The sequence below is a fragment of the Helianthus annuus genome, chromosome 7 (genome assembly GCF_002127325.2).
Source record: "Helianthus annuus cultivar XRQ/B chromosome 7, HanXRQr2.0-SUNRISE, whole genome shotgun sequence".
NCBI lineage: Eukaryota > Viridiplantae > Streptophyta > Magnoliopsida > Asterales > Asteraceae > Helianthus > Helianthus annuus.
In genome coordinates this window covers 145,518,397-145,532,132 of record NC_035439.2, presented here as the reverse complement: position 1 = coordinate 145,532,132, position 13,736 = coordinate 145,518,397, and the positions used below count along the sequence as shown (strand labels likewise).

At 39.6% G+C, this 13,736-nt stretch overlaps 1 protein-coding gene across 1 annotated transcript; it reads right to left on the bottom strand.

Moving 5' to 3' along the window:
• Positions 1-4,407: 4,407 nt before the first annotated feature.
• LOC110869112 (receptor-like protein EIX2) lies at positions 4,408-7,557 on the bottom strand. Its single transcript, XM_035975085.1, has one exon. It carries the CDS (start codon positions 7,555-7,557, stop codon positions 4,408-4,410), a length of 3,150 nt encoding a protein of 1,049 aa, XP_035830978.1.
• Positions 7,558-13,736: the final 6,179 nt, after the last annotated feature.

The window sequence follows — 13,736 nt, the reverse complement described above, 5'->3', positions numbered from 1 at the left end:
GAGCTAAAATTTTGGATAACATCGCAGAGTGAAATTAACAACTTTAAGGTTTAATTTCTGTTACTATGAATGTGGAATGCAATCTTCTATTTGTTAACGATTAAATGCATAGCGATGCGTTGTGATTAGATTTAGGGCTGTAAACGAACCGAACAAATTCGAACAAAGCCTTTTCGTGTTCGTTCGTTAAGGAAATAAATGTGTTCACGAACGGCTCATGAACACGTACCGAACGAGATTTTATGTTCGTATTCGTTCATTAAGTAAATGAGTGTGTTCACGAATAGTTCACGAACACAAATAAATTTAGCGAACGCAACGAAGGCTAAAGGTGGATGACCTTGAGAGTTGTTGGGACTAATCTTCTCATAACTCAAAAGTTGGAGGGTGCTAAGTGTTTTAGTTTATTTTATTTAGGTTTCCTAATTCTAGTCTAGGGATGTTTTCTTGGGCATCAAGGTTTATTAGATAGGTTTATCTAGTTTGTTTATTTATTTTACTAATAGAGTTTGAGTCGGGTTAGGACTAGAAGAAGTTTAGTATAAATAGATGGTTAGGGTCATTGTAATTAGTGTGCTCTCATTGATAAATTAATAAAAGAGTCAAACAAGTTTGTTCATATTGTGTGTTTGTTTATTAGATCAAGGGCCTGATTTCCAACAATTGGTATCAGAGCTGATACGGTTCTGAGATTGTTGAACGGAAGTTGGTCATAGCTCGTAAAGAAGGATCAAGACGAAGGGTTGTTACGCGTAGAGCTTCGTTCGTTTTTTGAAGGGGCTGTGATCTTGTTGTGATCGAAAGTTGAAGTGTCACGAAAGCAGCTTCAACTCTTGATCATCCTGTTCGTAATAAGAGTCTAACCGACGGAGGTGCGTGAAAAACGAACGTGAAAGATCCGTCAAAACAGTTGGTTTTAGATTTGTTCGCTTAGCGGGTTAAAGAAAATGGTATAAGCGGTTACTTGTTTTCTTGATCGGGTGAATAGAGTTCTTGAACGGGTTTGATCGGAAAAGGAGTTGAAGCTGTCAAAGGAAAAAAATGGCGTTAGTACCGGTGAAAGCAGGTGGTTCGATCACGTACCAGTATCCGGTTTTGACGGCAACAAACTATTCTGTATGGGCGATCAAAGTGAAGGCGATAATGGATGCTCACGGTTTATGGGAGACCGTCAAAGAAAGGGCCTTAGGTGAAGAGCCAAATCAGGAAAAATTGAAACAAGCGTTGGCTTTCCTGTTTCAAGTTATTCCCGAGGAGATGGTATTGCAGATGGCTAGTTACACTGATCCCAAGCAAGTGTGGGATGGACTGAAGACACGGTACTTGGGTGTAGATCGGGTGAGAGCGGCTCGCCTGGCAACATTAAGAAGGCAGCTTGAGAGTTCGCGAATGAAGGAAGGCGAAACGGTTGATGAGTTCTTGGAAAAACTGAGCGGGTTAGCGTCAAAGGTAAGAGGCCTTGGCTATGAACTCGAAGAAGTCGACTTGGTGAAACGGTTGCTTGATTCAATGCCCAAACCATTTTTTCAAATTGTTGCGTCTATTGAACAATGTTTCGACTTAGAGACCATGTTATTTGACGAAGCTGTTGGCAGGTTGAAAGCGTATGAGGAGCGCTTAAAAGCCAACGAGAAACGGAGGACATTTAAGGTGGGTTGTTGTTGGCTAGACATGAAAAACCGCATGGGTGCAAGCATTGTGGCAATGGAAGCTCGAGCCGAGAAGACTTTGGGCGTGGGTCCGGGAGAGGTCGAGATGGTAATGAGTGGTTTCGGGATAAAAGTCACGTGAAATGTTATAAGTGCGGAGAATATGGTCATTATAATGAGTGTCCGAAGTTGAAAGATGAAGAGGTGAACTTGACCCGATATGAGGATGATGAACCGGCTCTAATGTGAAGAAAGTTATTGACAAGATTAGAGGGTGATTGTTGGGACTAATCTTGTCATAACTCAAAAGTTCGAGGGTGCTAAGTGTTTTAGTTTATTTTATTTAGGTTTCCTAATTCTAGTCTAGGGATGTTTTCTTGGGCATCAAGGTTTATTAGATAGGTTTATCTAGTTTGTTTATTTATTTTATTAATAGAGTTTGAGCCGGGTTAGGACTAGAATAAGTTTAGTATAAATATATGATTAGGGTCATTGTAATTAGTGTGCTCTCATTGATAAATTAATAAAAGAGTTGAACAAGTTTGTTCATATTGCGTGTTTGTTTAATAGATCAAGGGTCTGATTTCCAACAAAAGTAACACTGGAACTTAAAGCTCTAATTGTGGAACGGATGCCGATCGTATTTGTCAGTGTAAATAATGAGAAAGGCTTTGTTCTTTGGATAGTAGTTATCTTTTTTTTTTGGTTTATTTGTTGTTTTATGTTAAGGAAACATTTTAGACATTAGATCCATATTTTAAAAGTTCTAATAGATTATAGTAGATAACGAATCAGAGCTTACCTTTTCAACCACTCTCTAATGTGTGGAACCATGAGAGAAACTATACTACTCAAATTTTTGATAATATAGTTTTGTGCCATTATGAAAAAAATATTATGGTTGGATTTTTATTTTAGATTGGACTAGTCTTCACTCAGGAGCATTTCCTTGAAGAATGAAATGAATAAACACACTACAGAGTTACGGAGATACAAAGGGAAGCTGAGGAAGGTGACTAATCAGAGATGATGCGTTTGGCTGGTGTACCGGATCCTTTAACACGGTTGGTTACGTTTTATGTTCCAGTCGCACACCATAAGTCAAGGTATTCTACTCTGTACTGGAATGGCTATGGTAAGTGAGCATGATCAACGCATCGATAAGATACATCTAGTCACTATGTTCTATACAACCAACCTGTTTACTAATATTCTCTCAATACATCGTTGTATGAGTTTATATACAATAATCTATTCTGTTTATGGCTGCTGCACCGATTCAGTACATCGATCAGTTCTTTTGTTCACCTTATTATGGAAGATAATTAGTGGGTTGGCAAAGAAAAGAGCTGCTAAGGCAGTAGATTTGATGCGTCTTCTACCGAAATTAGGTGACCCGCAGAGTGAACTACTCTTGCTTCGATCCTGTATGGGCATTGCCAAACTTTTCTTTGGCCTAAGGACATGCCAACCTGTACACATGGAAGATGCAGCGTTGTTCTTTGACAAAGGTTTGCGTGAGGCGATTGAGGAATTGGTGGTTTGTGGAGGTCCTTTCTTTGGAGACCTCCAGTGGCGACTGGCTTCTTTACCTATTAGGTTTGGAGGTTTGGGGTTGTATTCGGCTGTAGAGGCTTCATCCTACGCTTTTGTGGCCTCGAGGGCCCAATCGTGAGTGCTACAGGACCACATTTTAAGAGACAGTGGTATATGCGGTATGGATTCTGATTATGTTTGTGCTTTGGCTTGTCTTCGTGATACGATTCCAAGCTTTGACTTCAGCGGTTTCGCTAATAAGGACACCGCCCCCCCTAAAGCCCAACATGCATTGGCGAGTGCTCTTTTTAGTAAAATTGTCCACGAAATTGAAGTACAGTTTGACTTGACCGTTAGACAAAGAGCCGTTTTTGAGTGTCTCCGAGCACCACATGCACAAGATTTTCTTCATGCTATACCTATAGATGGGTTAGGCCAGCATATGTCGCCGGTGGAGTACCGTACTATCCTTAAGTATCGCCTCATGATTCCTTTATTCCCAGTTGATGAGGTAAGCCCGGTTTGTCATAAGGCGTGTTTGGATTCTTTTGGTGAGCATGCCGTTCATTGTAAAGAGCTCCCGGGGTTCAAATACCGACATGATTTGGTTAGGGATGTCCTTTTTTACATATTCAGGTGCGCTGGCATTTCTGCTAAGAAAGAGGCACCCGTTAATTTCTTAACAGACCCGTTGGAAGGGAGATCTACCCTTCGACCAGCTGACATTCTGGTCTTTGGATGGGTAGGAGGAAAACACGCATGTGTGGATCTAACAGGGGTTTCTCCGCTTGTGGGCTTAGGGAGTTGTGTTTTCACAGTGGGTCAGGCTGCTTTAAAGGCTGCTTCGGGTAAGGTGATCAAGCATGAGAAAGCATGTCTTGACAACCAGCACGTGTTTATCCCATTTGCTTTTGATACTTTTGGTTTTCTGGCGCCAGAGGCTGTGGACCTACTTAGTCGAGTTCAAAGGGTCATGCATAGTAATGTTATGACCCCGAGATCTATGGACGTAGTTTTTAAAAGGCTTAGTTTTGCTATTAAAAAAGGGGTAGCGTCGCAGCTTGTAGCCCGTTTACGAACTATCTCGATGTAAATTATTCCAAATTTTATTATTAGAAGCGAGTATTTTTTTTTTCAAATCATTTTATAACATCACTTTCAAAGTAAAATATGAAACCTATTACAACATCACTTACACTGCATCAAATACTTATACATAACATCATATATCGATCAATTTACTCACGAGACTAAAATATGCAATCCTCCATGATGTGCTGACTATCAATGGAGCCACAATGATCCAAAATCCAGTAACAAGTCCAAGCACAATGCTAATAATCAACCCCCATTCTGTTCCACCGTCTTCCTTTTGGTCTCCTATTGTAAGATTTGGTACTTCAACTGGTACACAACGATCACTTAGTGGAGCTCCACAAAGTTTGTTGCCAGTAAAGCCAGACTCATTGAAGCTTTGGAGCTGAGTACCGGTTGGAACTCTTCCAGTCAATTTGTTGTAGGACACGTTGAAGCTGCTTAAGAAATTCAACCTTGACAAGCTCATGGGAAGTTCTCCAGAAAGCTTGTTCATAGAGAAATCAAGAGATTCAAGTGCTTTCATGTCACCAATTTTCTCTGGGATCCTTCCTGTCAACTTATTTCTTGATAAGTTTAGTGACTTTAACTCCGTGAGGGCCGTAAGCTCATTAGGGATTTGTCCATAAAAATTGTTGCTAGAAAGGTCCAAGAACGTCACAAGTCCAAGAAAAGATGTATAGGTGTACTCTTGTCCCTTCATCACCAACGTATCGCTTGCAGTAACACGAGCCAATCCACTGCTAGAGAATCCATCTTGTTCAAAATATATGGTTAAAGCAGGATACGTATATGTTTCTTTACCAGAAAGGAAACTAAAGTTGTAAAAGCATCTTGGAATGTTTCCGGATAGATTATTTTGAGCAAGATTCAAAATGTGAGTATGTGAAAGATAGCAGAGCTCATGAGGAATATTCCCGTCCAAGTGGTTGGACCTAAGGTTGAGAATTTTTAAAAAAGTGAGTTTTGTTCCAATCCATGTTGGGATGCTTCCAACAAGTTCATTTTTGCCAAGTTGAAGGATCTCCAACTTTGACAAGTTCATTAGTGAAGATGGTAATCTCCCTGATATCTTGTTCCCATGTAGGTTCAATAGTTGTAGCTCATGAACATAACCAAGTGTTTTTGGAATCTCACCAGACAAGTTATTATTTTCCAAGCTTAAGACTTGCAAATTTGGCCACTTCTCCCAACACTCGGGAATGAGCCCCGAAAAATGATTATATGCCAGAAAAAGAACATGTGTTTCTTGCACGCCACTGAAACACAACAAATGGTGTAATGATCCCTCAAAAGAGTTATAAGACAGATCCAAAGACACAAGGTTTAATGAACCATTTGAGATAGTAGATAATTCCCCTGTAAACTCGTTAAAACTCAAGTCAAGTACATCAAATGTTCCAAGGAAACCTAATTTTAATGTACCTCTGAGATGATTGCCAGACATATTTAAATAAGTTAGATCAGGGAATGATCTCCAGAAAGAGTCACGAGGCATTGGTGATGAAATGTGTGAATTGCTTATGTCGAGTCGTATTAAATCTCTCTGCGATTGAAGCCATAAAGGAAATTGAGGCCCCAAATGCCAAGAGTTCAAATACATGCCTTGCAATTGGAAGGGAGGAATCCAGTTGGCAACTTGAAGTTTTAGGGTCAAGTTGTTGCCTGACCCATCTAGAAATCTCAGGCTCACTAGTTTAGCCAAGTGAGCTTCTGTGACAACACCCGTCAACAAATTGTGTGAAAAATATAAATCAATCAGTTTTGAAAGTTGACCGAGGCTATAGGGAAGGCTGCCGCCGAGTTGGTTATACGAAAGATCCAACGTCTCTAATAATGATAATCGTGAGATCGAGTCAGGAATGTTTCCGTTCAATCTATTACCCGAAAGATCTAACAACTTCAATGATGATAATTTCCCGACTGAGTCAGGAATGCTTCCGTTCAGTCTGTTACCAGTAAGCACTAACATCTTCAACGATGATAGTCGTATGATGGAGTTAGGAATTGGACCAGAAAGTCCTGAGGAATACATGTCTAATGACTCCAAACTCGGTGATTTGCAACTGAAAAGACTTTTAAGAAGGTATGTTAATCCAACGTTACCAAAATTGCTGAATGCCAAATTGATGTCTCTCAGTTTACAAAAGTTACCCAACAAATTAGGTATTTGATTGGTGAGTTGGTTTCCTGACATGTCAAGGCTAAGAAGAGATGTGAGGTTACGAAGTGAATGTGGTCCTAAACTCGAAATCCCACAATAACCTATATCTAACACTTTCAAGTTACTAGACAACCCTTCTAAAAGCGATGAAGAATTCATAAAATGATTCCCGTAGGCATACAGCGTCTCGAGAGAAGTCAAATTACGAAAGCTATAAATGCTACTAGGAAGAGGGTTGTTAAATCTGCAGTCACCTAAATGCAATGAAACTAGACTTGTTATACTAAAAATCCACTTTGGAAAAGTTTCACCAAAATCATTTCCAAGAAGATCAAGCACAGTGAGGGATGTTACATTAAGTCTAGAAACATGGGGATGCATATTCGGGAGTCGACAAATAGAGAGATGCAGTTCGACCAAAGAAGGGAGAGTGTTGATCACCTGAAACCAGTCGATAGCTTTGCTAAGATCAATTAAACTCATATCCAAATGATGCAACTGACGAAGATTTGACAACCACTTCATTTCCATTATTCTTATTCCACCCAAATCTGCAAGAGAAAGGACACGTAACTCTGAAATATTCCCTATTTTAGGAGGGAACATCCCACCAAAGTTCGATTCAGAGAGGTTAAGATACCTCAGGTTTCTAAAAGAACCTATGAAGCTTGGAATTTGGATATGTTTAAAATCATTGCAGCTCAAGTCTAGATACTTGAGTTGCTTCAGCTCCAACAACGATGGATTTAAATGCCCTCCTAACTTCTGCTTTAAGCCTTCTTTTACTGCTTTATAAGAGCCGTCATATATGCTAATACTATCACAATGACCATCAAGTCCACGAAGACGAATCTCTTGGACATGGCCAGTGATGTTATCACAAACGATTCCAGCCCATCTGCAACAATCGCTCTTCTCACCAACCCAAGAAGCAAGCCGGTCTGCTTCGTCTATGAGGTCGTGCTTGAACCGGATAAGTGCTTGTCTCTCACCGTCCATACATAATACATCATCAGACTTTTGACCAGATAAGCACAACTGAACCAAGGCCAAAACAACAAGCAACCACAAGTGACAAGATGATAAATAAGAAACTGAAAATGGAACACTCATATTGTTTTAATTGGTTTATTAAGAAGGAAACAACAGTCACTTGGATTTTAGTTGACAAGAGGATGTGAGGTTGAATTTATAATCCGATGTTTACTTGTCACGAGTAGCTTTCATTTTCTCATTAACTATTAAAATGGGTGGAGTGTAATTAATTAAAGTTCTAAATTCGAAGTCTATGACAAGTTACAAGACCGATATGTGGTGGAAAAAAATGATATGATACTCTAAACAAATGAAGGCCAAGTTACCAGTCAAAAGTTCCATGTCCCCATGTCCACACAATTATTATCGTGTCAAGTATGTTTTGTTATAAATATATATTATTATGGTTATCAACTCCATATATAAATTATCTTGTTCACCAAATTTCCCTCTACTATATAGGATATTGTATCTTATTGTATAACACATCTAATAAAAAGAATATCAGTCATTCTTATTGTATAACGCATCTAATAAAAAGAATATAAGTTATTCTTCTTCTCCCTATTATTCTTTTCCTTTTTATTATTCCCTATTAGGTTAGTTTCACAACATGATTGCTTTTGAAGTTGCATCGCATTACCATCTCTTTATCTAATAAATGGGAAATGGGGATTAAGGTTGATGTCATATGATCAAATTCCCCCGATCTAAGGCAGGAATTTCAAAATGATGATGTCAATTTTTCAATCGATGATGTCATCCATTTTCTGATTTTTAAACAATAAACAATTAAGTTAAATTAATAATTAAACAATTAATAGTTAAACAATAAACGAGGTAATTAAATACTCAGCAACTTGTTAGTTGGGCCAAAACAAACTCACCAATAAATTAATAAAACAAGCGCCTTCTTCTTAAGCACGATTCTTTCTCCACTGGAAATCCAACTTCTCCCTCACACCATTTAACCTTTCAAATCAGACGAAACAACCTAAAACCGTAGAGTTTTGAAATTCAAATCATGCTTCTTTCTCTACTGTTGTAGAATCTGAAGAAGAATCAGTTTCTCGTAATTCACATCTCATAATAATATAACACACTCTGGTTGTTAGTCATCAGAGGAAATCCGAAACCGATGGAAGTAGAGTAACCGTTCGAACAACAATCAAACAACACTGCATACGATCCACGTTCAAACCCTAAAAGGTGCCTTAATCAAAATTCTTTTTCATCATACTCTATACGGATTTTGTGATTTGTTGATGTGGAAAACGTTGGTTCAAATACATTGTTTGTTTGATTTGTTGGTAGTTTTTTTTATTCTTGTTTGAATCAGCATCGTCCCCACCACCACCTGTTTGATTAAGGGTAGTTGCACGGTACCCCTGACCGCGGAAGGGATCTCCCTTCCCAGTTCACCACCCGACAAGGATCCCTGGCGGCAAATACCCATAGCCATCAAAGAGGGGTAAGAAACATGTTTCAAACCCGAGACCTCGAGTGTCCTCGGTCCGGCTTTAAAGCGGGTGTCGGTGGCCACCAAAGTGGCACTAATGACCACCTGTTTGATTAAATGTCTAAGTAATTAGGATTTAATTTTTTGACTTTGAAACACAATTGCTAATTAGATACTTATTTTAGTGCCATTAATGGCGTTAAACATTGTGAATTGTGGAGCTAATACGTCAGTTATTTTGTAGTATGTTGCAGAGTATGGAATCTACCTTTGCGTTGCGGCTGCTGACCGCCGCTGCGGTGACCGGAAACTCTTATCTTTCTCTCTCTCATAAATCTCTAGTGGGTCGATGTGGTTATCCAGATTTGTGTTGGTGGTTTGCTATAGGTGACTTAATCTATTTTGATGGTAACCCGACTAACACCAAGAACCAGTTTCATTCCGAGTTTCAACATCGCCTTCGACTCTTTTTCTCACTCCTGCTTTGCCTTGAGCTCTCACTCCCACCTAAAAAAACACACAATTGTTACAAAAGCATACAACTTGTTTCAAAACTAAATTAATCAAGATAAACCTAAGCCTTTTCCAATAGCCAATTATATAATCCTAAAAATCACATAACCAAATCCATACCCTCATTCATCCAATAGCTAAACCCAATGCTAAAAAAATGAATCTTGATTATAAGTAACTACTTTGAGTAGCATCTTCCTCATGATCATCAAAATCAGCGTCAACTTCATGATCGTTGTGGTCGTCTTCTTCCTTAACATCCTCAACAAATTATTATAATGGTATTTATTTCAAAAATTAGTGGTCACATATCATATATGCCCAAAATGTAAGGATTTACCTTGATGAAGAATCCGAGCTATCATATTGATGGTAACGAAGAAGAGGCAGGATTGCATTTGATATCTGCTCTTGGACTGGAATACCCTTGTGTACAGATCTACAACTCCGAATCTTCGGCGCTTAACTCCACGCGCTTCCTCGCCGAACATCCTTTTCCGGTAATAAATTTGTAATATACTCTGCACATTTCAATCATAATCCAAATCAGAAATCAATCAAATTAAAAACATTATAAATTTATGATCACTGTGTTGAATTGAGGACCATCAGATCGGTGATTAATTACCGTGTGATGGAGATTTTAAGAGATTTAGTGTGTGTTCTTGCGGATTGCGATGTTGTTGATGTTTGGTGACTCAGTGGATTGGTGGTTGAGGAAGGGGCTCTGGATTTGAGAATCGTCTGAAGATTTGAGAGAGATGGATTGAATTTTGAAAGTGGAGCCAGAAATGTATGTTATAAATGTACATGTTTGGAGCTAGGAATTTGAATTTTGAATATGGGCAGAGGATTTGATAGCAAAGGTTAGAAATGTGTCTAAAGTTTTGCCATTTTTGTAGGGGGGATAATGCACGGTCCTTTGTTGGTGCACTTGTGTCTGTACTTTGTCTGTATTCGGTCTGTATATGAACGATGTCCCAAGTCTGTAAGTTGACTAAGTCAACCATCCTCCGGATTGACTTGGTCAAACTGTTAGAAAGATGTTTGTCTGGATCGAAGGATAGCCTCGAAGGATACAACTGATCCTTCGAGGTGCTCGAAAGATATGGTTCGACCATTAGACCTCGAAGGATGATCCTTCGAGGTCCATGCTGATCATTCGAACTTGTTGTGGTCGATAGATGATCCTTCGGACCATCTATCGGATCCTTCGGTCAGAACCTGCTGTGTTTGGGTATATATACCCATGCAGTGTGTTAGTGTTAGAGAGATGCACACATAGAGAGTTAGAGAAACTCTGTTGAAAAACACACACACACACACACTTAGAGAGTTTGCAAGATAGATTGTAAACATTGTGCTTGTAACCGGAAACCTTCATACGTATTAATACAGTGGTGTTAATCGGTGAACTTTGTGTGTTCTTGTGTTTGTTCTTGCATCATCCCGGTTTGTCCGCTAGCTTGGATTCCGCACTCGCTAGTGGGTTAGTATAACAAGGTTTAGGTTTGTTCTCGATCCTCCGAGAGGGACCTACAAGTGGTATCAGAGCCTCGCTCTTTACCTTGTTTAAAACAGGGTTGTTTCGAGTTCTTGGTGTGTTTTGGACACTTGGGTTAGCACCCGTTTTTGGTGTTATAAACTGAAAAACGGCTACTAAACCTATCGGGAGTGTTCGGGGTCGGTTTGGGTAACATAAAATTTGTTTTTGTGAAACCTTGATTTTTCCGGCCATATTCCGGTCATTATTCCGGTGACTGAACTTGAAGATAAGGTTGCCTATTTTGGTAAAATTTTTGAAAGTCAAATTGTTTGGTGAAAAGTTGTTGGCAGACCATCCTTTCAGCCGAAAGTACCTCACCAACCTATCACCTTTCTCACCAACCTGTCCTTTCGTGTCAGTGTGTCAGGAAGCCTTCGAAGGATATCTTTCGATTTCGAAAGATTATCTTTCGATTGGAGACAGCTCGAAAGATTAGCATCCTTCGAGTAGTCTTTCGAAGTCTAAAATCATCCTTCGTATTTGGAATCTTTTCGAAAGATAGTTATTCGAAAGATCAGGATCTTTCAATTGTGAATCCTTCGAAGTAGTTATTCGAAAGATAAGGATCTTTCAAGAGAGAATCTTTCGTGATAACTAGTCGAAAGATAAGGATCTTTCATTGTGAATCTTTCGAAGACTTTGCTCGAAACTCAACAGTTATCCTTCGATTACTGTTGATCCTTCGAACAAGTCTTGATCTTTCGATCAGATTGTATCTTTCAATTGTTGTCTGTTTGTTGTTAACAGTTTGTGGTGTGTAGGTTAATTGTTAATTTTTGATCAAGATGAGCTGTACAAGTCCTTGGGATTGGAGTTTAAATTCCCAATCTAGTCAAGAATTAACGACTGCTGATGCTTGGGCTAAGAGCATGTTTCCATCGCCATCTATCAGTCCAAGTCAATGGGCGTTGGTTTCTAATCAAAGTCAAAGCCTTCAAAATCTTCTCATTAGCGAAAGTGAAACGGGCAGCAACAATCGTCCTCCCAAGTTGAATCACATGAATGATTTTCCATCATGGAAAAACCGTTTTCACACATATGTTCAGGGGCAAAGCACTGATCTTTGGACGTGTTTCATCAATCCATTCAATGCTGCTCTTGAGGTTGCTGCTTCGACTTCAGAAGGTTATGCAAACATGCTTGAGCCTGACAAGAAGTCTTATGAATTGGAGAAGAAGGCTTTTGCAACTCTTACACAAGCGCTCAATAAAGATATTTATCATCAGTTCTCCTACTGCAAGAACACGAAAACATTATGGGATGCCTTGGTTGCTAGAGGAGAAGGCAATGCAGCTACAAGAAAGTCTCGTCATGACTTGTTGAAGAAAGAGTTTGACTCGTTTCAGTTCTTGGAAAACGAGACTCTAAATGATATGACAACACGTTTCTATCATCTGATCAGTGAAATGTGTGCTTATGGGGTTATTGCTACTCAACAAGACATGGTGAACAAGTTTGCTGATGCTCTACCTCCGAAGTGGAGCTCTTTCATTGAGTTGTTGAAGCATACTGGAACTCTAGATGCAGTAAATATCTATGAGTTCATTCAGAAACTGGAACACAAAAATGAGGAAGAAATCAGGAAAGCTAAGCGAGCTCCAGTTCCTCAAAATACGGAAATGTATCTTCCAGGCTTCGACATCTTAGCGAAATCTGCTGCTGCTCAACAACCGAAGCTACAAACTGCTTTCGTGTCAAACACAAGTTCTCTTCCGTTTCCACAAACCAATCCTGCTCCAGGTTTTGATCCAAGATCTTATATTCCAGTTCCATCACAGCCACCAGTTCAACCACAACAGCAAGCTCATTTCACAAGCAATTCTCAACCTCCAAACTCTAACACTGTTCGTGTTGATACTTCAAATCTCTCCCAAGTTAGCATTGAAGTTGCTAAGGAGCATGTAGAACTGATCAATACTATGGTCAGTGCATACTGCGGTCTTGTTGCGGGTCAGATTGGAAACATCAACATGACACATGAAGATTATCAGCAGATCGACAAAGATGAGATGGAGTTGATGGATATTAAGTGGGCGTTTGCTAGTGCGGTGAGAAGGGCCAAAGACTTTATGGCACGTACTGGTAGGACTTCGTTGGAAGGGAAGAAAGATACTAAGTATGGGTTTGATATCAATGCCGTCACGTGCTTTAATTGTGGCGAGAAAGGGCACTTCAAACGTGAGTGCACTCGGCCAACAAAACAAGGCAATCACAACCCATTCAGAAACCAAGACAGGAGGATTGTGGCAGTCAACAACAACCAGAATCAATCTGGACCGTCAAATACCAATCGGGCTTTGACAGTTCAAGGTGATGAAGGATGTGACTGGTCTGTACAGTTTGGTGACGGTGATCAAAGAAGTGGAACAGCTCTTTATGTGAAGGTCATCGATCAAAAGTCATCTGAGAGTGATGACAGTTCTGGTTATTCTGGGAGCTCAGATGAAGAAGGCTCTGTTTCTGGAGATAATCACTCAGAGCCTGAGTCTGAAGTAAAGGAGGAAGCAGCTTCTGATATTCAGGAATTATTGAATGAAGCTGATGAGCTGAAATGTCAGAAATCAATTCTGATTAGGAGGGCTGCAACTGCATCAAATGAAATGGAGAAGTTCTTTTCTGATGATGGATCTTTTTCTGTTCAGACTGCCCTTATGGCAAATGTCTCAGCCTCTTCGAGTCAGGTAACTTCTGAACCTCCTGCTCCTAGTGTTTGTAAATCATGTGCTGACATGAAGCTTG

Excerpts from the sequence above, each read along its gene's own strand:
- LOC110869112 (XM_035975085.1), bottom strand. The coding sequence starts at position 7,557 with ATGAGTGTTCCATTTTCAGTTTCTTATTTATCATCTTGTCACTTGTGG.